The sequence below is a fragment of the Scleropages formosus genome, chromosome 19 (genome assembly GCF_900964775.1).
Source record: "Scleropages formosus chromosome 19, fSclFor1.1, whole genome shotgun sequence".
Taxonomy (NCBI): domain Eukaryota; kingdom Metazoa; phylum Chordata; class Actinopteri; order Osteoglossiformes; family Osteoglossidae; genus Scleropages; species Scleropages formosus.
In genome coordinates this window covers 11,482,858-11,508,177 of record NC_041824.1, presented here as the reverse complement: position 1 = coordinate 11,508,177, position 25,320 = coordinate 11,482,858, and the positions used below count along the sequence as shown (strand labels likewise).

Genomic DNA, 25,320 nt, shown 5'->3' with positions numbered 1-25,320 from the left:
CCAACCACTAAGCTAGTTTATAACCCACAGATCGACACTTGCACCACATAGACACGGTGGGTGTCTCGGTTTGCATGAATCACTTCCCCTCTGTGGCTTTGTCTTGCTCTTGACTTCTTATGATTTGATTTGGTTTCCACCTTACCTCCTCTTAAGCGGGCTGTTATTTGTTGTGTTAGTGGTTTAATCATTTGTTAATCTACATCTTGCTGATGACCACCAGATGTAGACATTTAATTCCCCATGAGCATTTGAAATATGTGGAGTTCATGTGTCCCGTCTGTCTTTGTCGTTGCCAGGGAAGCCCCACAACATCGAGAGCTCTGAGCGTGTCCAGCTGTCAGGGACCTACAACGTGCGCAAAGGCAAGATGCAGCTTGCTGTGAACCGCTGGAACCGGCGATGTGTCATTCTTTGTGGAACCTGCCTCATCGTTTCCTCCGTCAAGGACAGCCACGCCGGCAAGATGCACGTGCTGCCCCTGATGGGTGGGAAGGTACACAGAGGGAGGAAAACGACTGTAGGCTCTTTACATATTGGATGATTTGCTGTAGGTCAATGGCTGTGATTTGGGTGCATTCAGGGTTTGGGGTTTTGAAGATCAGATATTTTATACAGCAAGGATAATCTAGGGCTCCTGCTTTGTTGTTGCTGCATGATGTTTTTGTGGTCAGAAATGGTCACATGCGCATCTTGCAAGCCATAACGGATATCTGCTGATGGTGGAACGAGGATGTATATTTGACAAATTTAAACTGAGTGTCCCCTACAGCACAGGAGGAGAAACAGGAATAGACATGCATTTTTGTTTTGCTCCCCCCCCTTACTGTTTTCACTTCACCTGGGCAGGTGGAGGAGGTAAAAAAACACAGTCACTGCCTGGCCTTCAGTTCCTCAGGTCCCCAGAGCCAGACGTACCATATCAGCTTTGACAGCTTCACGGAGCACCTACGCTGGCAGAGACAGGCCTCTAAGGTGAGCTGTACTACATTATATTACACAAAGGATAAGACTCAGCATCTTAATTTCACTGTTACCCAATCATGGCAATCCTTGTTAGGGCTTGTGCTGTAGTTACAGTTCCTTGCAAAAGTATTCAAACCAGCTGAATATCTTTTTTTGTAAAACCTGGTTTACAAAATATACTTGCGGATATTTTCCAGGCAGTAATTTTATTGTAGACTCATATGTCTGAATACTAAATTGTCAGAGCCAAAATAAGTAGTTTGCCAACATCTTTAAAGAAAATGAGACTGGAATGTGCTCCTTGCATAAGTATTCAAACCCCTGAGCTCTGGAACCTCCAAGTTTACACAGATGGGGAAAAACTATTCTTTAACAAGGAAACAATTGTCTCTTAATTGGACATAATTGATTTCTACTGCTGAACTATTAAAGTAACCACATTTTCTATATAAAGTTGTTTTATGGATTGTTGGCGAGTCTGTGACCCTGAAGGAAAATGTATTAAGAATGAAGACTAAGCAACATACTACAGCAGTTGGAGATGGTTGTAGAAATGCATAAAGAGTACAAAACAATTCCAAGTATTTTTATTTCCCTGTCATCACTCCTCTATCAATAATCATGAAGTGGAAGCTGGATTGCACCACCGAGACACTGTCCAGATAAGGTCTTCCCTCAAAACTCAGTATCTGAGTAAGATGTAGAGTTCTGAGGGAAGCTACAGAGAGCCCAAAAATCCATTTGAAGAAGTTACGGAGGTCAGTGGCTGAAAGTGGAGGGAAGGTGCATCAGTCCACAATATTAAAAGCAGTGCATAAAACTGGCCTGTATGGGAAGATAGCAAGAAAGAAACCATTATACAGAAAGGATCATATCACAGTGTATCTGGAGATTGCCAGAAAGCATATGAATGTCCCAGCTAAGATGGTGAAAAATATTTTGTGGTCAGATGAGAGCAAGATGGGGCTTTTTGGCCAAAATCCAAAGCACTTTGTGTGGCGCAAACCTAACATTCCCAAGCCTCAAGAAACACCATTCCTACAGTGAAGTATGGTGGTGGCAGTATCATGCTGTGGAGATGTTTTCATCAGCAGAGATAGGGCATCTTGTCAAACGTGAATGGGTGGAACAAAATATAGGGAAATACTGAGAGAACCTGTTTCAGTCTGCTAAGACACTGAAGCTTGGGAGAAATTTAACTGTTCAGAGGACCTTGATCCCAAGCATCATTTGAGTACCTCAGACAAAAAGGTGAGTGTCCTACAGTGGCCCAGTAAGTCTTAACCTCAATCCCATTGAGAATCTGTGGTACTATTTTAAAATTGTGGTCCATTCATTTAAAACTGCAGCAAAAGGTGGCTTAATCAAATATTAATATTTAGTGTTTGAATACCTATTCAAATCACATTAACAGAATGTGATTTTATATACTTTAAAATATCCGCAGAAAACTTATTTTGCCTCTAAGTATTGACGCATATGATCGTACAAAAATATTTGTTGGAAAAATATGCCTAAGTATAATTTGTAATTTAGACAATGTTCATTCTCAAGGGGTTTGAGTACTTTTGCAAGGCACTGTATGCTTTAATATGAAGGTTTTCAGTTTGCGTGTTACAGAAAGCAGTACTGATCCACGAGCTTCCTCTCTGAGTGAGAGTCGGGAAGCTGAGCCTTTGTTTTCTTTGTGATGCATAGTGTGTCTCCGTAAAGCCAAAGGAGGAAGAAGAGGCATTGAATTCATTCCAAATATAAATATGTATGTCCAGCAAAAACAAAAAGTGGAACCTAGTTCAGGCCTAATGCATGTATATATCTAGAGATAATGAAAGAGGAAGTACAAACGGATTTAGATAAATTCATACGTACGTGTGCTACAACTGTATGCTATGAGTTTTAGGAGTACTTTTTTTTTTTTTTTTTTGCCCATTTGACTTGAACCCAGTTGTAAAAAGTCCTTGGTCTAAATCTGGGTTGTCAGTATCAGTTTTTGGTGTGCTGGCATGTATGCTGCTTTTGGCACCAACCCATTTGCTTGCCTTAATCAAATCAGTTAATCCAGTACTAGGTCACATATTTACTCTAGTATATTTTCAGAAGTATTCCCAAGTTTGTAGTCTTCCTCTGATTTAGACACTGTAGAGTCTTAATTTTAGCAGCACTGTAATTAAGTGAAATGGTTGTAAATGGATGGATAAGTACTTTATTGATCCCAAAGGAAATTGCACAAAGCTATAGTAGCGCACACACAGCACTTTTAGTGACAAAGTAGCCAAGCAGAAATCAGCAGCAGCAGCTCCCAGTGCAGTTTTCTGTCCCAGATGAACAAGCCATTCAGTGGCATTGGTTATATTGAGGAGGAAACCAGTAGGGCAGTAGAAAGCAGGGATTTGATCAATACTGGGCTCCTTTCTGTGGCGTTCCATTCTAATAATCAACATCCTTTCCCTTCTAGATGGTGTCCCAACGCATCAGTTCGGTGGACCTGTCCTGCTGCAGTTTGGAGCATCTGCCCCCTGCTCTCTTCTATAGCCAGGACCTGACACATCTCAACCTGAAGCATAACTTCCTGGTGCCAGGAAGTGGCCTGGTAGAGCTGCAGAGGTACGGCCCACCTCCGCAGCAGTCCGTTCTCGCGCAGGGAGGGGGGCTGGGGAGAATGGCGATGGCTCCTCATTTTGGCCTGTAATCCCTGGATGTTCTCCCTGAAGACAACATCTGGTGCCTAGTCTGGAGATTTAAAGTGTGTGTGCGCACTTGGAGCAGAATGCTAGGCTCTACTGTTGCGTTTTCCAGTTGAAAGTATGTTCTCAGCTATGGAAATTAACCCACCTCTGGCCTTTGTACATGTGAACCTCGGTCAGTTTTATTCTCAAGATGAAAGTTTTTTTTGGGTGCTTCTCCTTTTGTAAAATGTTTGTGTCAACTGTTTCCAGAAAGTCAGAGCTGCGTTCAGCAGATTTCATCATGACTGCGAGCAATCTCGGAGCATTTGGCGGCGGGCACAGCGGTGGCCGTTTTCGGCGCCAGGGATGATGGGAGTCATGGGGGAAGAAAGGAGACTGGAAGTTTGTGGTTGGCAGTTTTTGCCCTGCAGGGCTGTGGTTTCCTAATTATGCCTGTGGCCTGTTTTGAGTGAGAAGTCCTGGGCAGGATAAGATGAGGCTGTCCTTGCATGCTCTTGCTGTGCTGTTCTGTAACCATCCCAATGGTTTGAAAGCCTGAAAGGGACCTTAGGGATAAGTAGGCCAGCTGCTGACTCTTCAGTCTCATTCTACCTAGTTGTTGCAATACAGTGTGATGGAGCCAATCTATTTTGCAGCTCTTTTCTCCTGTGTACTCCATGTTGGTGTACAAGTTAGTCTTGCTGAGCGGAGACGTAAAGGCTTGCAACAGTGCCTCTCGAAGCATCTGCATGAGGCATCGGAGAGATTAGGGGGGGAAACAGCCCAGCGAGGAGGATTAAAGAGGACCCTGGGAGATTAAAACAACACAAGCTGGGCTTTTAGTGTGTGGCCTTTGCTGGGAAGTCCACAAATTTCTGCAGCTTCTGATTTAATTTTAGTCATTCTGCTGAGATGGTCAAGTTTCTCTGATTTTGCTGGAGATTTGTGCGTGTGCGTGCCTTCCCTGGGTTGTGTAGCCATGCACAGGCACACACGCTTTAAAGTCTGCAGGCTGCTTTGTGGTAGGTTTACTCCTAGTTCATTGTAGTCCAGAGCTCGAAAGAGGAGATGCGTTCCGCAGCAGCCGCACAGAGCCCCACCCCTTTTTTCACAGGATAGGACAAAGAGGTCCAGAAGAACAGCTTTGGAGACTTGACTGCATTCATTACATTTATCCATTTAGCTGAAATTTTTTCCCCAAAGTGACTTGTGCTGTTAGGCAAATAATTGTCAGTAGCTTATTTATATAGCTGGATAATTTTAGTTAATTTAAGGGTAAGGGCCATGCTCAAAGGTCCTACAGCATTGTCCCATAATCCTCCACCCACCAGTAATGAACTCAGAACTTTAGATTGCATTTGTTATGAATGTGTACCTTCATGTTAAACACACAGTGGAGTGTATACACAATGTTGTGTTTTCTCTTCTGGTCAGTCATTTAGTCTGGGGAGTGAGACCCCCACAATTGTGATGCAACCCCCCACTTTCCCACTGTGAGGGCAACAGTGTGAATTTGACTACATACACAGAACAAACTTTGCCAGTATTACACCCCCTCAGTCCCTCGTGTGACCCCTGTCCAACTTGCCAACCACATCGCAAATAACAGCCCCTTAGAGGAAGATCAGATGGTATGTTTGTGTTGTACTTCAGACCAGGCCTCATTAGAGCTCTCACTCAGCAGGAATAGCTGTCTGTGTCCATGGTTTACGAATGAAACAGCCTCTTCTTTGGTGTGTCCTGGGCCTTTGGCTTCTTTTGTAGAGTTGATGGTTTTCTGGCCCTTTTGGCCATCTAACTACGCCCATTCGTAAGAAAAACAAAAGATATAGTTGAGCTAATGGATTTTCACTATCTGTAAGGGTCTTGGGGCTTACAGTGGTCTGCTTTCTGTGTGTGCGCACGCATGCATGCACGCTGCTCACAGCTCATGTTTCCTCCTGCCAAAAAAATGGCCATTGTCAGCATATTACACTTCTGATAGAGTAAATGTTGCAGTTCTCTAGGAAACAGACTTTCCCTTTAATAAAAAGGGCACTGGAATCAATACTCTAGTTGGAGGTTTTTATTCTTACTTTTTGTCCTTCCACTGAAGATCAATCCTGCTCATTTTTAGAGTAAACAGTAATGTGTCGAGAACTGCAAGGCAATGAGTATGCCTGGAAGTAGAGAAGAGTCACATAAAGCACAGTTACACCCTTGCAGGTATGTGTGTCTACTTGCCATGGCTTGGGGAAGGAAACTCCATTGCATACAGAGAAGTCACCTCAGGGAGGAACCCATCATTCAGCAGCATACAGCTTCCACTCTTACCCTCTCTGGAGGTCTGGTTCTAACTCAGCGTTTGAGCTGAAAGTTTCCTCCAAGTCATCGTCCTGGAGAAAACAGAGCTGGTTTTTGATGGTCCCACCGTCAGTTATTTTATAACTGGCGCAAAGCCTCTGGCTTCTCCTCCAGTTTCTCATTGCACTTTTCTGGCTCTTTCTGGTTCTTTAAATGGAAAGTTGACTTGTTGAAAATTATGGTAGGAGACTGAAAATTTGATCAGCTTTGTCCATCACCTTGACCAGTCCATGTGACTGAGGTGAGTACACCTCCTATGTGGTAAAGGTAGCACTTCCAGACTTAGTTGATGCTCTATTAGTTTCCCTGCCGATTTCACAGGTTCCCCAAACTCCGGAGCCTCAACCTCTCCAGCAACTGTCTCAGGGAGTTCCCCCAGGCCATCTGCGACATCCCCACCCTGACCGAGGTCAACCTTTCCTGCAACCACCTAACATCTGTACCCAGTGCTGTCGGAGCAATGCGAAAGTGAGTCACCACAGAAGCAAGATCAGAGCGGGGGACCTCATCACTGTCCTGCGGTGGACTGCTTGTCCACTGGCACGTGAGGTGTCATATCAGTGACGTGTTGCATTCCTTAAGCATCTGATGTTTAGAGGACTTTAAAGGCCTCAAATCTCCACCAAACTCAGTAATTGAAACAATGCGTGTGCGATTGTCTGAGCTTTTTTTTTTTTTTTAACATTGAGTCATATTGTATTAAAAAAAAAAAGAAAAAAACTCTGCCTAGAATCCTCTTGAATTCCAAATGAAAATGTCACGCCCCTTCCCCAGTTGCGGACGGCAGGGACTGAGAATGCTCTAAAAAGTGCAACACACACTCGCTTCGAGTGGCCTGCTTTATCTCTGGCATTTTAACATCGACTGCTGAGCTGCAGTCAGGACTGTAAGTGGTGAAAACTAGGAGGAAAGAAGTTTATGTGAAAGTGATAGCTCACTTATGAAAGGTAACTTGAGGTCAGCATGGTGAGGAGAGAGTACAGCAGTGACATTACCTCGCAAGCACTGATGTCATATTATATGGGCGTTGGGAAGAGGGTGGATGAACCTTCTCCTTCTAGAAGGGCTTTGTTTAAAAGGCTGTGCAGTGGTATTTATTGATTAAATGTCAGTTTGGTTATTTAATTATTCTTCTTGATTATATATAGCGTTCCCATGTCCAGGTGCAGAAAATCTGCTATTGCCATAACTAACCCTATAATCCTCCTTTTCACAGGAACTGTATCTCTTTTTTTTTTTTGTAATCTCCCCCCCCCCACCCTCTTTTTCCACGCAGCTTGCAAACCTTCCTCCTGGATGGGAACTGCCTCTCGGCACTACCCGAGCAGCTAGGAGGCCTGCCACAGCTTGCCTACCTGGGTCTGTCCTTCAATGAGTTTCAGGAGGTTCCCACAGTTTTGGAGCGACTGGACAGCATGGAGCGACTCTGCATGTCGGGAAATAGCCTGGAGGTCCTACACCTGCAGCGTTTCCGCCTGCTACGTAACAAGCACGTGGACCTCAGGTAGATCTCCCGGGGAAAAGGTCAGGACAGCCCCAGGGCTTGCAGGAGGAGCTCCTTCCCTCCCCCAGTGACTCCCCTGGTTGTGTTGAAATGTCCACAGTCTACAGGCAGAAACTCCCATTGGCTGAAAACAGAGGCAGGGAAACCACTTGTTGGACCAGCTGTACTAGAGTGCGACAAACATTAGAAGTAGTGTCCGTGGCACTACTTCCTCCATTGTGTTTCTTTCTTTACCAGAAAAGTTTCTGTTGCTAGTGACCTGCAGGTCCTTGGGTCAGTAGGGCAGTCTTTCACATCAGGGGTCAAAGGCCACATTTTTTCATGCTGTACATTTCTCTAACAAGGTGGGGTAATATTATGTTACAAGGGAAATTATTATAATTTCAGGGTAACAATTTCTCTTGTGGGATCAATAAAGTATATCTATCTAAAGTGCATGAAGGGTTTACTTCCACATAAGTAGAATTAACTAAAGTTCAGCCTTAGCATGACTTGACACCCCTACAGTAATCAGTAGTCCCATTGTTTTGAGTATTTTGGTGTGTTTCCCAACTGGGGGTCGACTGGTATCCCGTGTACCTACAGAATGACTACTGCTCTGGGTAGAGAGGCCATATTGGGATGCTGAGTTGCTTTCTTGAGCTGGACTGCATTATTCTGCTTTGTTCCTTTGGTGATTTTAATCCTGCCAATTTCCTTCTGGCTGAGATAATTGTTTGGCACATTCTAGGCGCTGTTTATATCTCCATCTGTGGAAGTGTTTTGCCAGGAATTGTAAATGTCAGATTAACTTGAAGTGAGATTAATGAATTGATCTGAGAGCAAATGTTAGGGTGAGATCCAGCTGAGGTCCAGTGGAGTTCCTGGCTCCTCATACAGCCTGAGTGGCCTTCTTTAATGCTGTCTGTCTGTGTGTGTGTCAGTGTCACTGGCTTCAAGACAATTTCACTCCACCTCTACTACCCAGGCTGAACAAAATCTGCAAGGTGATTCCAGATGAGCCAGACTTCCTGCAGCACATGACCCACCTGGACCTGCGAGACAACCAGCTGCTAGAGCTGGATGCCTCAGCCCTCCCCCATTTGGAGGTGCTGCGCTGTGACAGGAACCACCTGCATGCACTCAAAATCTGTGGCAGTCATCTCAAGATCCTCCATGCCTCTGCCAATGGTGAGTACCTGACCATGCCCTCTACCCTGGCCCTAAGTGGCTGGCCATACCCACTGACCTCTGTCCTTGTTTTTCTGGGGCTCACATTGGTAAATACTCCACCCTGTCACATTAATCAACAAAAACAAGAATAATTGTCAATGACTGAAAGCTTGCCAAAAGCTTCTTTTAATGTAGCTTAATTTTATTGGTTCATTAGGGTGGAAATGTAAATGAAATTGGGTGGAGACTTTTTCCCGTGCGCACGCAGTAAGCTGTTATTGTGGGAAGTTGGAAATGTTTTCTTGACCATAATGCCTCCTCACAGGTGTGATTTGTGCCTCTGGCTCCTCATACAAGGCTTTTTTTTTTTTTTTTTTTTTTTTTTTTTTCTTTTTTTTTTATTCCCCACCCAACAGAACTCTGCCAGCTGGAGGTATTCCCAATCCCTGGAAATCTTACCTACATGGACATCTCCAGGTAGGTAGCACAATTCATACGCTCCTGTGCACGGAAGTTGGAACACCTGATAGCATAGTGGTCAGAGCTACTGCCTTTGAACCCAAAGGTCGCAGGTTCAATCCCTACCCCCTGCTGTAGTACCCCTGAGCAAGGTGCTTACCCTAAAAATTGCTCCAGTAAAATTACCCAGCTACATAAATGGATAAATAATTGTAGGTAGATTAACATTGTAAGTTCCATTTTCTTTCCTGCTTGTCCTAGTAGGGTCATTGTAAGTTGCTTTGGAGAAAAGTGTCAGCTAAATGATTAAATGTAAGTCAGCATCACAAGCGTTTTGATCGATTTGTCATGAAGGGTCCACCACCAGTGCTTAGAGGATTTCCCCCCCTCCCCCTTTTCTAGGAACCACCTGGAAAGCTTGCCAGAGTGGGTGTGTGGCAGCAAGAGGCTGGAGGTGCTGGACATCAGCCACAACCTGATATGTGAACTGCCTGTATGGTGAGTGTGATCCCACACCCCACCTTCTCTGAGCTGCACTGTCACTTGGGGGACACGCCAGAGCTTGCAGTTGTTTGTCAGTATGCTTTGTATGTGCTATAATGGCGGTTAAGGTGGGAGAGGGATGGGGGTGTCTGAGCAGCTCCTTACAAACCAAATGCCATCTGTAGCATTGGCACCAAAACCTGTCAGTCAGCTGAGAACATTTCCCCCCCCATTTCTGTTGGTGTTTGTCAAAGCAGTAGTGTCTTAAATTTCAGTGAGTTATTTTTCCCTTCCTTTTAATGGCCATGCTCAGCCATACTGTGGGGCCTGGGGGGTCCCTTAGCATAGGAACAGTTGAGGTGTAGTGTGTCTGTGGGGATGAGTTGGAACTGGGTTCACTACCCCCCACATGTGTGAAAGCAGCAACAAGGAAGTGGTCTGCTATTGCCTCCCTGCTGTAAAGTGCCTCCCTGCTGTAAAGGCTTGGAGAAGGTGTGCCACTCCGCAATACGCACCCACAGGGGAAAAGAGCTCTGTCGGCTCTTCACCTCGGGGTCGTCGCCATGGAGACTAACAACCAGTATCTCACACAAGATTCTCCTCCCCCCCCCCCACAGACACATTCAGTGTGCCAGAGTCGCAATTGGTCATAGGAGCGCAATGAAGTCCTGCTCCCAACATTGCTTAAAATAAATATGTGGGTCTCCTTCAGGTGAAAAACCTCAGTCCGTCCCCAGAGTTTGACCCCACCTCTGCTTGTTAGGTGTGGTTATCCATTGCAGCATTGACTGCCTGGGCTTCATTTTGGCAGGTCTCTGCTCCTGTCTGTGTAACAAGAGATAGGTGGTTGGCACAAATGTCTTACTCCCACCCTAAGTCCCCCCCCCCCCCCCCCCCCCCCCCCCCCTTCTCCTCCTACATTCCTTTAAATCTCTGAGTAAGGGTTGGAATATAGGCTGCTGCAGGACCCCCACCCCCCACATTACTGCTGTGTCTCAATGATTTGAGCTGCAGAGTGAGCTGCAGATTTTTGGCAGGAGCACATCACTTAGTTCTCTCTGTTCCACTTTTCTGTTTCCTTACTATTTTTGTCATATCTTTGTGTTATGAAAGAGAGGCTTTAGAATAAGCCAGTGTGTGCAAAGTGTCCTTTAAAAATCTGCACTTTCTCAGTGTTGGGATGTTGTTTAAAATTTTCCTTGGCGTATGCATTTTTCTGTGGTGCCATACAAGTACTCTATTGCAATACTGCTACCGAAGCACATCCTTCACTGTTGCGATGCCAGTCTTCCTGCAATGAACCCACGATGATGCCTGTTTAGCGCTTGCTAAGACTGGGTGCACTATTTACCCACACACCTTATTCACCGTGGTGACTTACACTGCTAGATACACAACTTGCAATGGGTTGCTCATCCATACATCAGTGAAACACTCTCTCTCACTCACACACTACGGGGGAACCGAAACAGCATGTCTTTGAACTGTGGGGTGAAACCAGAGCACCCGGAGGAAACCCACACAGACATGGGGAGAACATGCAAACTCCACACAAATAATGCCATGTTTTGTGGTTGTTCACCAGGAGCTGACTGAAAAACACTGAAGGTCTGATGTCCTGGGCAGTTTGATTAAATGTTTTATCCGTATCATGAGTTTGCTCTGCTGCATTTTCCTCCTTGTGTCACTGGCCCCTTCTGCCTGTGACTGCAGTGACCAGCTGCAGACGTGTCCCCCTCATCCCCAGCTGACGGTGGTGTCTCTCCCCCTCGCACCAAGGTTGTTCTGCAGCAGCAGCCTCAGGAAGCTCCTCGCCGGGCACAACCAGCTGCGGCGGCTCCCTGAGCGGCTAGAGCGCACCCCGGTGGAGGTGCTGGACATCCAGCACAACCAGCTCGCAGAGCTGCCCTCCAACCTCTTCCTCAAGGCTGACAGGTACCTGCTGAGCTCCACTTTTTCACAGCACCACTGACCACCTTGCAGATTTCATCCGCCATTCAGAAAAGTTAACAAAAATAAATGTTTAATACACAAACGGGCCACAACCATCACTTCTCCCCCCTACTGTATTTAAAAGAATTGCTGACCAAACAAAAGTTTGAAGGGAACACCCTGCAGCTGAGGACTCTTAACTTTGGTACACTGGAGAGTATCGGGTCATAAAAAAAGTTCAGTAACACTTCCTTCTGCGGGGTCCCTTGTTCTGATCCTTCCATGCTCTCTGAGAACACTTGAGAATTGCATTCTCGTTTTATTGTTTCACAATAAAAATAAACGTTGGAAGAAACTGAGGGGGATGAAAAGCGGAGTAAAAAAGGGGGGCAAACAAAGATGGAAGTTCTGAAAGAGGGTAAAAATTAGTCTTACGATGAGATGGTAGAAACTGGCACAGGTTCCCTGTTGCGTTGCTGCTTCTTGTTTCTGGGATTCAGATCGCCAGATGTTTTGTGATCCTCTTGTAGCAAATGAGGAAGAGTTTATTTATTTTAAGGTCTTTCGAGGCTCCCCAGCTGTCCTGCAGCCAGCAAGGAAGAATTAGTGCCATATGTGTGTATGGGGTTTTTTTTTTTTTTTTTTTTTTTTTTTTTTTTTTTGCAGAGTTTTGTGGCCGGCCTCCAGACGTGTTTCTTTGATGCTTCATTTCGTTGGACTCTCCACTGCTCTCTGTCCCCTCAGCTTACGGTGCCTGAACGCCTCAGCCAACCAACTGGAGAGCCTGCCCCCCTCCAGCCTGTCCGAGGACAGTCACAGCATTCTGCAGGAGCTCTACCTCACCAACAACAGGCTGACGGACAAGTGTGTGCCCATGCTGACGGGCCACGGTCGCCTGCGTGTGCTGCACATGGCCTACAACCAGCTACTGAGCTTCCCAGCCAGGTGACCTGCACACATGTAGATATACACGCACAGCTCAGGTTTTGCAGTAACATCTACCACGCTGTCACACTCATTGTTAGTCTACAGTTGCTTATTCATCCTTGCACTCTAATTCTCAGTAAAATGGCCAAGCTGGAGGAGCTGGAGGAGGTGGATTTGAGTGGCAACAGGCTGAAGGCCCTGCCCACTACCATCATGAACTGCCGCCGCATGCACACAGTCCTGGCCCACTCTAATTGCATCGAGGTCTTCCCAGAGGTCATGCAGCTTATGGAGATAAAGGTGAGCAGACCATCCTCCCCAGTAGGTCCTTGGGGTGCCGGTCTGGCCCAAAGAGTTTCAGTTCTTGGACAGAGCTGGCTGATAGGTGAAGTTGAAGTAAGTCGGGAAGCTAAGGCAAAAACTGCATTGAGATACTCATCCCAATCGTTCTTGAAATCGTGAGAGACCCTTCATCTAGCGGCTGCAGAAATCTCGGCCAAGTTTATCTCTAGATAGAGACTGAAAGGGACCACTGCTGCTTGTCCTCACTACTTAAGGAGCAGGACTGTTGAGTCTGCATCTCCAGTGTGTAATTAGCCTGACTTATTAGGGCATTCCATAGCGACCATGGTAAATGGTCTTAGAAACCTCTGAGTTCTTTGTCTCTGCCCACATGGTTTTTTTTTCCCATATTAATGTTCGCTGTTCCTGTTTCTTTGTAAGGTCCAGTCTGCAGGGTGGTGTTGAGCTTGTAATGTCCCCTCAGTAATCCCTGATCAGTGTAGCTCCTGAACCGAGATGAACCGTGTTATCCGAATGGCCATAATGAATTCTGCTACATTACCAGCCTCAGGACACTGTATCCCCCCTATTGTGGGGGGCACCTGGGGACATGTTAGCCTGCCCACAGCTTGGGGGTTCACGTGAATTCCACTGCTGTCAGAGAGACAAACTGCGCAGAGTCCACATGCATGCGTTCATCAGACCACACTGCCCCTCCCCAGTGTGCCATACCATGAGAACCTGGGTTGTAGTCCCACTGTTATCCTTCTCCACTGTGGCTCAGAAGTCCAGGGAAACCAGATAGGACCATATTCCTTTGGATGGGAGATATGGCTGGCTTTTTCTCCACACCAGTGCTCACCGCAAAACCCACAGCTGACTGGATGTCTAGAGGGCTGCAGGTGGAATGGAACAATTAGCGCTCTGAACATGTCACAGTACCCGATGAGGAAGCAGGCAGCTAACAATGCACATCAGAGGAGGTGTTTACATTCACCCACTCGCAGCTCAGTATGAGTGTTGTGCTTTGACTGAGATGCACACAAGTAGGGTATCTGACCTCAGCTGATCTGGGAGGAAAAACGAGAGAAACAAATGTAATTTAAAAATGTGACCTTGTGAGAACCGAGTGTGTCACCTTGTTATATGACAAGTCCAGAGAGCAGGGAGAGTGTGGGAAGCTATGTGTGAGCAGGTATCAACCGTGTTTGAGTTGCGGTATCTCAGACACTGTTTATTCAAACAACATCCTACTGGTTATGACCAACCACTGTACAGACATACTGAAGGGCTGCAGTCCTGTTGTCGATCCCAGTTTTCTGCAGTGGAGAACAAAACGGAAACATTCCCAGTTTCATAGACCAGGCCGTGGTTCACTGTACTCTTAACTTTGCCACAACAAACTTTGAAAGTGCTGTCTTAAGGGTGTGTGTGTGTGTGTGTGTGTGGGTAAGAGCTTCTTTGCAAGGGGAAAAGGATGTTTTATCTGACTAAATAACCATCAACAATTATCTCTCTTCTGATGGTGTGTGCCAGACTGTGAATGTTACTGCGGTATGAACACGTGGAGGATAACTACAGCCGGTGATCATCTATTGCTCTCTCAACTTCCCTGCAGTGTGTGGATCTGGCCTGCAATGAGTTAAGTGAGCTCACGCTTCCAGAGAACCTGCCACCCAGGCTACAGGAGCTGGACCTGACAGGGAACCCACGCCTGTCGTTGGACCACAAGACCCTGGAGCTCCTAAAGTAAGCAAGACCAGTGGGGGGTCACTCTGCTAGCTCTGTGAGGGTATTATACCAAAGGGTTTCTGTCTCATGCCAATACCTTGCAATCAATGCACCCAGGTTCAGGTACTGTTCCAATTGCAGTACCCTTGATCAGTTTCATTTACATTTCTTTATTTAGGTGACGTTCTTCTCCATAGCGACTTACAATATTAAAGTCACAATTATTACATGCTTACAATCATTTACCCATTTATACAGCTGGGTAATTTTTTACTGGAGCAATTTAGGGTAAGTACCTTGCTCAGGGGTGGGGATTGAACCTGCAGCCTTTGAGTCCAAAGGCAGTAGCTCTAACCACTTTCAGGTACTTACTATGAATTGATGCAGTAAGTTACCCAGCAGTATAAACAGTGTCATTATCTGTAGCTTGAACCTTACTGTAGGTCGCTTTGGAGATGTCATCTAAACGAATTCGTAAACATCTTGTGCCAGTAAAGGATTCAAAAGCTCTCTGCTGTTAATTATGAGCTGGAACACATTGCAAGAGCCTCAAATTTTGGGAGTTTTAAAAACTCACACGTGTAATCATAGGCCTGGTGGAGATGGACCCTGGTGATGTTCCAGCATGCTGCTGGAATAGAGCCAGGTCTCAGTGACTCTGAAGTGCAAGGCCTCCATCAAAAAATACAGCGCTTCAAGTTCCCCCCCCCACCATTGTTTATACTCACACCTCCTGTCCCTGCTGCACTGCCCTGTGCTGGAAGCTGTGCCAGACAGCCCACCTGTCCTCCTGTCTCCTGGGAGCATGTGGCAGAAGGCACATCTGGGTCAGGTTATGAATAACCTACTGCACCTGATAGGACACTGCTCTGAGGGCAAACAGCTCAGCAGTGAAGGCAAAAATATTCTCTCTATGAAAGAATTTAAATATTTATATATAAATTATAAATACATACTGTATGTGTATTTCATATATATGTATCTGCATAGTGTATGTATAGTTTTTGAAACAGTTTGATTTATGCTCAGCAAATTTGAAAACCATTGAAATTATTATTTTTTTTTTTTTTTTTTTTTTGTACTTTGTCTCCCAGCAACATCCGCTCCTTCAGGATTGACCAGTCAACTACTCCATACTCGGCAAACGAGGGGCCCGGGGCCCCAGCTGTGTGGAGCCATGGCTGCGCAGAAACCTCGGGTGTGAAGAACAAGTGAGTGGAATCCTCTTCCCTTATTCTTGCGTCTGTTCAGCAAAGTTAACTGTTTATAGTATATGTATATTTGCACTAATTTCAGATTATCGACTTAGTAAATTAGTTATGTAGGTCTAAAAGCTGTCCTTAGGTCTAGTGTTGCATGTTTATATTTATGCTTATTTTACACAGCACCGTGGTCCTGCGAGACACGACATTTCGTCCCACTGTATGTCCACACATGTAGTGGAATGACGACAAAGCTTGACTTGACTTGACTTGAAAGGGACCCCCTAAAGTGGCAAAGCCAGTGGAAGTTGTTCTGTAGGTGAACATATACAAAATTCTAATACAGAACATGGATTTTAATCCTTCGTTTGCTTTAAATAGATGCTCAGATAGACCTTTAGTGATGCATGTAGTGTCCTGCTGAGTTAAGGCCCTGCAGATGTTAGGAGGATACTGCACTCCCCCCACAAGTCTACCCCTTCCGCTCCCACTCTTGAACTATTTTTTCCGGAAAACGCACCGCATCCCACCAAGGAGCAGGTTCCCGCAAAGCTTCCTCACAGCAGTCACGCAGTTGGCCTGTCGACTCTTTGGCGCAGAGCCCTCAACAGCAGCGCCGGCATCAGCCAAAGGCCCTTTAACCTTTCTGCAAGAGCCAAGGACCTTTGGGAGAGACGACTCTTCTCTGTGCACCTCAACCCCGATGTCAGCACTACTCACCCTGTAATGCACATTGCTCACTGTGTGTTTGCCAATTGTTAAAGCTGAAGTGAACAACAGTGTTATGTGGCCCATTCAGCACTTTAAGAATTACTTTAAAGTGCTCCTGGTAAAGGTTGGGGGTGTTTCTTGCCAAGGTAAAATTGGAACATCAGCTCTATGCTGATATCATAACCAACTCTGCGGTCAGAGTTCCGAAGGCAGCTCCTGTAACACTGAAACTCAGGTGGAACACAGGATTCCTAGTAGAGACCCGGGGTGGTAAATGAACTTTTTTCTTAACACAAAATTCCTTGATTTAAAGAAAGCCAAAAAAAATAAAAAATTTACTAATGGTGGTAATCGAGCAAAGAGAAACAATCAATAATGCTCAATTATCCGGAAAAGTCAGTGTGGAGTTTTAAAGCGCTGGTTATTTCTTCAGAATTCTGACTAAATCTGTTTTACTTGTTAGCTATTAATAAATGGATTGAAATAACTTGATTGGAAACAAATGAGACGTTCTCTAAAAAGGTTTTGTAAATAAAATCAGTGTTTTGTGTATAAACAGTACAGCTGCCACCGAATGTTAGCGTACAGCAGATGGAGGATCAGCGTGACAGGATGACAGGACTCAACTTTTTTTTTTTTTTTTTTTTTTTTAAACGAGAATGTTGTCACGTCCCACAAATCAAGGACCACTTGTAGTGGTTTTCCTGTCAAAAATATACTAACATTTTCAGAAACTTAACTGGCTACTAAACCATTGTTACTAAATGTCTTTGCTTGTTTTCTACAAGTGACAAATTGATCCCGACCGCAGGAGCTAGCTGATGTTGACAGTTGGATTTGCTTTGCTTGCCAGGCTGTGTGTGGCGGCGCTGTCGGTCAATCACTTCTGCGAGAGCCGTGAGGCGCTGTTTGGTGTGTTTGACAGTGACCGCAACGTGGAGGTGCCTTACCTGATGCAGTGCACCATGGGAGATGTGCTGGCAGAGGAGCTGCATAAGAGCAAGAGTGAGGACGACTACATGACCAACACCTTCCTGGTCATGCAGAGGTACAGCACACACTGCGTGCGTGCGCGCATGTGCAGATGCACTCTAACAAACGTCAGGTGGACTACAGGAAATGTGCCTTTGTTATCCAATAATACACACACTTTTCCTCAGAAAACTTTTCACTGGATTAATGAATCTATTCTCTAACTTATTTTGTCACTGTTGTGTTCTTGTTGGGGGGAATTCACTTCCGTGTCTGAGAATTTTACTGCAGGGATTAATAAAGTGCCATCTATTAGTTTTATAACTTGGTGTGATAGGACACGCTATTACTCACAGTGAAAGTGTATTACTTCCTCTTTAGTGTGTGCTCTGAAGTGTCTGCATGTGTGCGTCTGTCCTGCAGGAAGCTGGGCACAGCTGGACAGAAGCTGGGCGGTTCGGCGGCACTCTGCCACATCCGCCACAACCCCATGGACTCCGGCGGTTGCTTCACGCTCACTGCGGCCAACGTGGGCAAGTGCCAGGCTGTGCTGTGCCGGGACGGCAAGTCCCTCCCCCTCTCGGTTCTGCACAACATTAGTGTGGCTCCGGAGTATGACAGGGTGCGCCTCCACAAGGCTATTGTCACAGAGGTATGCACATTCTGTGTATGTGTTGGGAAAGTAAAACGTTATTTCTGAAGAAAATCAAACTCAATAATGGATTCTGTAGGGCTTTCCTAAAAAACTAGAGCCTTAATTTTTTTTTTAATGTTTTCTTCTTTTTTCATGGCAACCGTGCAAAAGGTCCAGTGTATTTATTCTCTATCACATTTATTCTCCCTCATAGGACAACAAAGTGAATGGAGTGACGGACTCCACGAGGATCATGGGATACTCCTTCCTGTACCCGTCAGTGGTCCCACGTCCCCATGTCCAGACGGTAGTGCTCACACCACAGGATGAGTTTTTCATTCTGGGCAGCCGGGGCCTCTGGGATAGCATGTCGGTGACTGAGGCGGTGGAGGCGGTGCGCAGCGTGCCTGACGCCCTTGCAGCAGCCAAAAAGCTGTGTACCCTGGCACAGGGATACGGCTGCGGCGATAGCTTGAGCGCTGTGGTGGTGCAGCTCAGCGTCACCGAGGACTGCTGCTGCTGCTGTGAACTGGGAGCCCCACCTCCCCCCAGCCCGGGCCTCTTCCCTCCCCCTGGGGGCGTGGCAATCCGAGACACACTGCCCATGCCATCCTCCTGCAGTGAGATCAGCAGCGAGGTGTCCACCTCCGAGATGAGCAGTGAAGTGGGCTCCACTGCATCTGACGAGTCGCCGCAGAGCGCGCTGCTGCAGGAAGCCGGCGCGGGGGTGCCCTTTCCACTGGATGCGCGGGGTGGTGCTGTCGGAGCCTGTGCTCTTCATCCTACCTTGCTGTCCTGCTCCTTCCAGCGGCAGCTCTCCAGCGCCACTTTCTCCAGCGCACTCTCTGACAATGGCCTGGACAGCGAGGACGAGGAGCCCATCACTGGGGTCTTCTCCAACGGCAGCCGCGTAGAAGTCGAGGCCGACGTGCACTACCTGCGTGCTCGGGAGCGACCCCTAGCCAGCCTGCCACCTGCACTGCCAGCCCCTAATGTGGGAACCCTCAATGAAGGGGCGGAGCTTGTCACCAGCAAGGCGGAACCAGTGAACAAAGAGGTGGAGCAGATAGATGGAAGCCCTCCCCGTGGCAGACCTAGCACAAGGGGTGGGGACCTTTCCATCAGGACCCTGGGAAAGAGGCGTGGCAATGGTTCAGTAGCCCCCCACGAGCGGAGCCACAACCTCATTGAGGTGGCTGCTGACATGCCCACTAAAAAGCAGGGGGGCTACTTTGCTGCTCCAGCCCAGCCAGACCCTGACGACCAGTTGATCATCCCACCAGAGCTAGAGGAGGAGGTGAAGGAGATCATGAAGCAGCACCACCAGCAGCAGCAACAAGTGCAGCAGGAGCACAGGCTCTGCCCACTGGACCAGCCTCCAGACTACTACTATGACACACCCCTCTGAGGCATCGACAGCCACAAAATGAGCCACACGTTCCTTTTTTTTAAAAACTTTGTTTTATATAGTTAACCTTACATCTCATAAGAGCTACTGCGTTTTCCAACACTAGTTTCCATGTATTTCTTCACAGATGAACGTTAATATAATTTAATTTTTATCATATCATTTTGTTATGCTGAAAAGCACTTTTTTGAACAAAGCTGAAACTTTTATTTCAAATAAACTATATATTGAATGGTACATAATACCATACTTTCTATAGGTAGTGAGATTAATATTGCTTTAGTAAATCATGGCTTTTGGCCTTGAGAAAGTCAGAAATGTGTAGAAATCTGAAGACTAACTCCTAGGAGTTGCTTACTCATTTATGTGACTTAGTCACAGATGTGTACTAATCTTCTCTGAGAGAAAATGATTCCCCCCTAAGTGATTGTAAATATGAGTGTTTTATAATGATACTGAGGATGAGTAATGGCAGCAGGCAGACTAGAGGACCAGGAAGAGATCACTGCACACCTGTGGCCGTTTGGCCTCTGTCAGCATCACCCCAGACGGGAGGTTGGTCGGGAGAGTCTGCGCCCCTTGCACCGCCCACAGTTGTGCCATCACCAGCTGGTCGGTTCCAAGAAAGTGAGTCGGGTAGATCTACAGTGCAAGAGACTGTTTCCATGCCCAGCATATCGGTTACATTTTTGTTATAATAAATCTAAGATTTACAAGTAACTTTGTTCTGAAGTCATTTTGTTGGTAAAGGGTTTGCCTGTAACAAGACCTTTAGAGTTGTCATTGATTCCAAACAGTCAGTTATGTGTTCTGCTGCCCTCCTCAGGTGTTGTTCTGTCACTACCCAAGAAACACCCACTCAGGAGCTGGATTCGGCAATGAGGTCTTTGTCCGTATGGGGACAGAATTCTGCTTAAATATGGTGGCTGCAGCAGGCAAATGAGCAGTAGGAGAAGTGAATCAAGGAATAAAGTGCTGTGCCTCTGAGGAGCTCCTGTGAAGAACCTCCCTACAGGTGGTGCTTACAGATCTTCCATGTGTCACAACAGGTAGATGAGGGACAGATTCTGGTCAACAGGCCACAGTTTGATAGGTCTCTAGACAAATCTAAGGTATATGTATGTAAATTGGCAAACTGCTGTGAGAGGTTCAAGTACACTACCAGGGCATTGAGTGGCATAGGGGTTAGTACCACTGCCTTTGGACTTCAAGGTTGCAAGTTTGAATCACACCTCCTGCTGTAGTGTCCTTGAGCATTCCAGTAAAAATTAGTTGTACAAAAATGGTAAATCAAAGTAAATATTGCTCTGGTGAAAAGCATCAACTAAATGAATTTGAAGAACTTTCAGGAACACCTTCCAGCACTCCCTAAGCTAAATAAGGTACAGCCTTTGTGTAAACAGGACATATTTCCCAGGTGCCTGTAATATGTCACAGCAGTGGCCTGACAGGTTCCTTTGGGGTCACTTTGCCATCTGCATTCTAAGAAATGACAGTTCAACAATGAAAAGTTGGAATTTTGCCAGCTCATTCCTTTAAATCATTTCCTCATATTTAATATATACTGACAGTTGTTACCCTATATAATGGTTTGTGTGCATTTACCATTTAAAGTGCTCTATTGGTCATCCCTGGGAGGGATATACAAAAAATGAAACCAAAGGTAAGCAAAATATTGCAAGTTTTATTGTCAGAGCAGCATGAACTTAAGGCAAGACAGATCATATGCAAGGGATGACCCATGTTGATCTGGCTGTTATGGCTTTTCTGTAAATATTAAATATACACAGATTAAATCAGATGACTGTATAATGGAGAACACAATATTTTGTGAAGTCTCCAGCAGGCTCAGGTAGTGTAGTTGCTAATGGAGCAAGAGTGAAAAGTTTAAAAAAAAAAAAAAAAAACAGCAAAGTTCAAAACATAGCCTTCACACTACTATGTCAGACTGCAGTGGCTCCCTCTGTGGGTATGTCCTCTCGGTGGTCCGTTGGCTCTGGTACTCCACTTCATAGCGCTTCCTGTCCTGGTGGTACCTGCGCACCCAGCGGATGGTGAAGCCAGTGAGGATGCACCCTGCGACGTACAGGATGGCAGTGATGAGGCCGAAGAGGGCCACGGCGGCATCAGCGCCACCCACATTGCAGTTCATCCACGTGTAGCCCTGACGCGCATACAGGCGCTCACGCAGCTTGCACACATCTGTGGAGTTCACCTGGATGACAAAGTGCAGGTAGAGCCCCACTGCTGTGACATAAGCCACAGCACCCAGCAGCTGGAAGATGAATTGCCCCAGGAGCAGCTTGGCAGGTAGATGGTGTGGAGGTTTGCTGCCCGACACCACGAAGAGCAGCGAGACCACGCCAAAGAACAGGCTGAAGGCCACACCCCCATACACACCCGGTGACCTCATCTGGGTGTACTGCATGTCCAGGTCGCGCACCTGCTGCAGTTCAGTGCCCTCAAAGGGAGTATAAGCCGTGTTGATGCTGAAACTGCCGCCTGCCAGGCCGCCCATTGCCGACATCCCTGACATCACTGCTAGAGCCGCCACAACACATATCAGCACCAAGGCGTTGGTCAGCACGGCGCAGAGCAGCACAATGCCTGCACAGCAACACACACAGTCAATCCTTGCAGGCAACAGCCAGTGGTTTCAAAATGTCCTCAAAACTGGCTAAATGTGAATCGCGCAGGACGAGTATGACTGCATATCAAAGAACTACAGGTTGAAGGGTGACTCCCACATGTATTACAGTTTTAAAGTACTTAGAATCCATACAGTAATTCATGCCATTTCATGCTTTTCAAAACTGGTATAAAGCAGCATCTGGGTTCCTAATGAAATGTTTCACAGTTATGCCATCACAGCATGGAACATGCACCACCTGCGCTCTCACAATGGCTGTTGTCTATATTCATATATTAGTATACCCACAAAGGTAAAAGCTTATCCCAAATGCATAAACATGAAGTAAAAGCTTATGCCTCATGTAGAGCAAGCAAGATATTCCATCCATAAAAGCTGGACATTGTCTGCTGGTTCTAAACTGGGTGTCAGACATCAGGAATGCGTGTGTTTGTGTGTGTAGAGCAGACAGAGGGGGGCACCTCGGAGCTAGTGTGTGTTGAAGAGAGAAAACCTGTCAGACCAGCAAGGGGGGAAGGGAAAAAACCATAAGTAGTATCGACAGGTGTGGCTTACAAGTGAAACTGACAGACTGGGCACTTTAGAGAGTTGTGTGTGTAGAAACTGGCTCTCGCTCCCTGTGAATCATACCATACGTACAGTGCTTGAGGTCCACAGGGAGACTAAAGAGGACACAGTTGGGTCAGTTTCATGAACCAGTGATAAATGGCCTCTGTGATGACTTTAGTTACTTAGCTGTAAAACAAGCTACAAGTCATCACCACCATTTTGAAAAACAAATTATTAATTTCATTTCTAAAAATATGAAGGGTCATAATTCTGTATACATGTATCATTAAAAACTCATTTATTATAATGCAATTCAAATATCTAGTCAAAGGCTGTAGTTTAAATTTTTTGCAGGAACCCAAATCACAATTGTTAAAAATATAATGCTTAACTATTGCAAAAAATGTCAATCCCTTATAAATAATAAAAATATTTTAAGTAAAATTACAGTTTGGACAGGTTTCTCAGACAAGGTCTACATAAAGTCTTATTCTTCCCTGATGTCTCATCAAGAAATTGAGTTCTTTGTTTTTCATATATTAAAAATGTCACCGTTTACTCTGTAGCCCCTATAACACTAATAAATGCTACGAATTCTCATTACGGTAACAGACAAATCTCTTCTTTGGTTTCAAGTCCACGAGGCTGACGACTCTCCTTTTGACACCAGAGGATTCCTCAACTGGTAGGTTTTTCTCATGGCCAGTTTTTGGAAACACGTGTAAGGAGACCTTCAGTTTTATGGGCATGCGCACCCCAACTGTTCTGACATGATACAACTGCAGTTCCATCACTAATAATTTACATTTGTTTTGGTGTGAGATTCTCTGTGCCTTTGCACCCCAAAGGGCAGGGCAGATGGCAGATTAAAGTTACGGTTGTCTCTGCTCAGCCTTCCAACATTCCGCTCGCAGATTCAGACTGCAAGTCAATTGATTATGTTCCTACCATTATTTTAACTGTGCCGGAAAAAACAACCATGGCAACCTGCCCCTTGAACTTGAGACAAAGCAGGACAGCTCAGAAAAATTTAGGAAGCGGGATACTTGGCTCCCCGGCTCACATTAGAACTCATGTGGAATGTTTCTTCCTCTGTTGCAGCCTTTTGATGAAGGCCTCGTACTTCTCTCCAGCCCAATATCGCCTAGGAGACGGCACCTGCTGTCTGCTCAGCCATTTCCATGGATGTTTTCACTCCGACAAAACACGAACCAACAATCCCAGCCTATTCAAAGGCTCCCTGGTCTACACTGCTAACTGCCAACATTGGTGCAGAGCCTCTTCCTGACTATATCCCTGTGACAAGGAGACTTCTGAGAAAATGTGAATTTACTATGCTGCTCAGGTGCACATGGTGGTCTCTCACACTCCCTTGCCATTGATACACACTGCTTACACATTCCTTAAATTACACAAAGTTAGGTCAGTCCAAAGCCATTGGTTTTCAGATCTGGTCCAGACAACTCCCTGATGTTGGTTCTTGTGTCTGTTGAGCCCTTAAATTGCCCTTTACTGAGCTGCCAAGTAAAAGGAACAGCAGGATTCATAAATCAAACTCATCAACTAAGGGCTCACTGTGGTTTTGCAGCAGTGTAACTCCAGTTGTTCATTGATCAGTGCTGCCAACATTCAGGACTGTAACACTGTGTACTGCAGTAATTCAAAGTCTGAACTTCTGAATCACATTTGAGGCGGTAACCAACTGATCCCAAAACATGAGATGAACATGTTGACTTCATCACAGTGGTCTCAGACACAAAGGGACATGCACGCACCTCTCCTCGAACAGATGTGGGTACACTTGGACCCATGGGACTCCCCTCGGCTGCTGTCCCGTCTTTGAGAGTTTGCCAAGCTCCTTGATGTGTACCTGACGGCAGAGATGAGGAAGATATCATGGTTGGTCCGTTTCTCACCACCAGGCTGCTCGTCACGCACTCATTACCTGGTGCGCTCTAGTCTTTTTTTTTTTTTTTTTTTTTTAAGGCTGCAGCGTCCCTTCCACTCCTGTGTAATGGGTGTGGAATGTTTAGAGGCCCACAGACAGGTACGAGCAGCAGACCCACACACACACCTGTTAACTGATGGAGGTCTTCTGTTGTTGTGACCCCGTGGTGCTCTGTGGTCCCAGGGCTCGCTTTTCCGGTCTCTTGTGCCCCTCTGAGTTTGGGAGGGTTGGCTCATGTCTGTGGACACAGAGGTTCTTCATCACGTGACTCACCTGGTACTTCCACACTTCTCGAATCATAACACACCATAAGATTAACTGATGATGGGCCACTTTCCCTTCCCCCCCGTCCCCCGGGCACTGTGGTACTCTCCCTGTCTTCTCTATACCACGGCCTGGGGAGTGTCAGGGAACATCCGCACACACACAGCGCAGAAAATTTGCCTCAGAACTACTAAACCAAGAAACAAGACACGTTTTACAAACAAACAAAACATTCCACAGCTCCACTTTCGAAAATACACTTTTAAAAGACATAGGATGAAGAGAATTGTTTTTTCCCCCCAAGGTACTCACTGACTTGTTAAGCACTTTTCCTCCTTTTTTCGCCGGAATTCCAGGAACCTCACCGGACGATTTCGACGAGCATAGTGAGTGCGCGCGCGCCGAGATCTCGCGATCACCTGTTGTTTTTCTCTGCCGCCCACACCCGCCCCCCCTTGAAGGGGGCGTGTCCAACACGTTATCCATCCATCAAGGGGGCGTCAACCAAGCGTAGAAGGCGTGTCTACAGGTATTGTG

At 46.1% G+C, this 25,320-nt stretch overlaps 2 protein-coding genes across 5 annotated transcripts in view; one reads left to right on the top strand and one right to left on the bottom strand.

Annotated features, from left to right (window-relative positions):
- The window catches only part of LOC108931855 (PH domain leucine-rich repeat-containing protein phosphatase 1-like), a 40,287-nt gene extending 20,199 nt beyond the window's left edge, over positions 1–20,088 (top strand). Inside the window, exons 2-17 of the mRNA XM_018747908.2 lie at positions 300–496; positions 850–975; positions 3,422–3,570; positions 6,297–6,443; positions 7,252–7,479; positions 8,447–8,649; positions 9,048–9,108; positions 9,493–9,588; positions 11,353–11,508; positions 12,250–12,450; positions 12,570–12,732; positions 14,333–14,463; positions 15,540–15,656; positions 17,212–17,406; positions 17,754–17,982; positions 18,179–20,088. Of these exons, the coding sequence (XP_018603424.2) occupies positions 300–496; positions 850–975; positions 3,422–3,570; positions 6,297–6,443; positions 7,252–7,479; positions 8,447–8,649; positions 9,048–9,108; positions 9,493–9,588; positions 11,353–11,508; positions 12,250–12,450; positions 12,570–12,732; positions 14,333–14,463; positions 15,540–15,656; positions 17,212–17,406; positions 17,754–17,982; positions 18,179–19,372 (3,593 nt within the window). The 3' untranslated portion in view covers positions 19,373–20,088. The remainder of the gene's footprint in view (positions 1–299; positions 497–849; positions 976–3,421; positions 3,571–6,296; positions 6,444–7,251; positions 7,480–8,446; positions 8,650–9,047; positions 9,109–9,492; positions 9,589–11,352; positions 11,509–12,249; positions 12,451–12,569; positions 12,733–14,332; positions 14,464–15,539; positions 15,657–17,211; positions 17,407–17,753; positions 17,983–18,178) is intronic.
- Positions 20,089–21,036: 948 nt separating this feature from the next.
- LOC108931600 (MARVEL domain-containing protein 3) lies at positions 21,037–25,177 on the bottom strand. Of its 4 annotated transcripts, none has more exons than XM_018747492.2 (5): positions 25,096–25,174; positions 24,894–24,973; positions 24,646–24,757; positions 24,347–24,441; positions 21,037–21,979 (listed from the first exon to the last, which is right to left on the bottom strand). In XM_018747492.2, the coding sequence occupies exons 3-5, from the start codon at positions 24,753–24,755 to the stop codon at positions 21,303–21,305; spliced, it is 882 nt and encodes a 293-aa protein (XP_018603008.1). In that variant the 5' UTR covers positions 24,756–24,757; positions 24,894–24,973; positions 25,096–25,174; the 3' UTR covers positions 21,037–21,302. The 4 variants fall into 4 exon arrangements, with proteins under 4 accessions (XP_018603008.1, XP_018603016.1, XP_018602999.1 ...); XM_018747500.2 differs by having other exon boundaries at positions 25,100–25,174; XM_018747483.2 differs by lacking the exon at positions 24,894–24,973 and having other exon boundaries at positions 25,096–25,177.
- Positions 25,178–25,320: the final 143 nt, after the last annotated feature.

Coding starts and splice junctions, on each gene's coding strand:
- LOC108931600 (XM_018747483.2), bottom strand. CDS start 24,755: ATGAGCCAACCCTCCCAAACTCAGAGGGGCACAAGAGACCGGAAAAGC. Junction 24,442..24,645: donor AGACCTCCATCAGTTAACAG/GTGTGTGTGTGG, acceptor CTCTGCCGTCAG/GTACACATCAAGGAGCTTGG. Junction 21,980..24,346: donor CCACATCTGTTCGAGGAGAG/GTGCGTGCATGT, acceptor GTTGCTGTGCAG/GCATTGTGCTGCTCTGCGCC.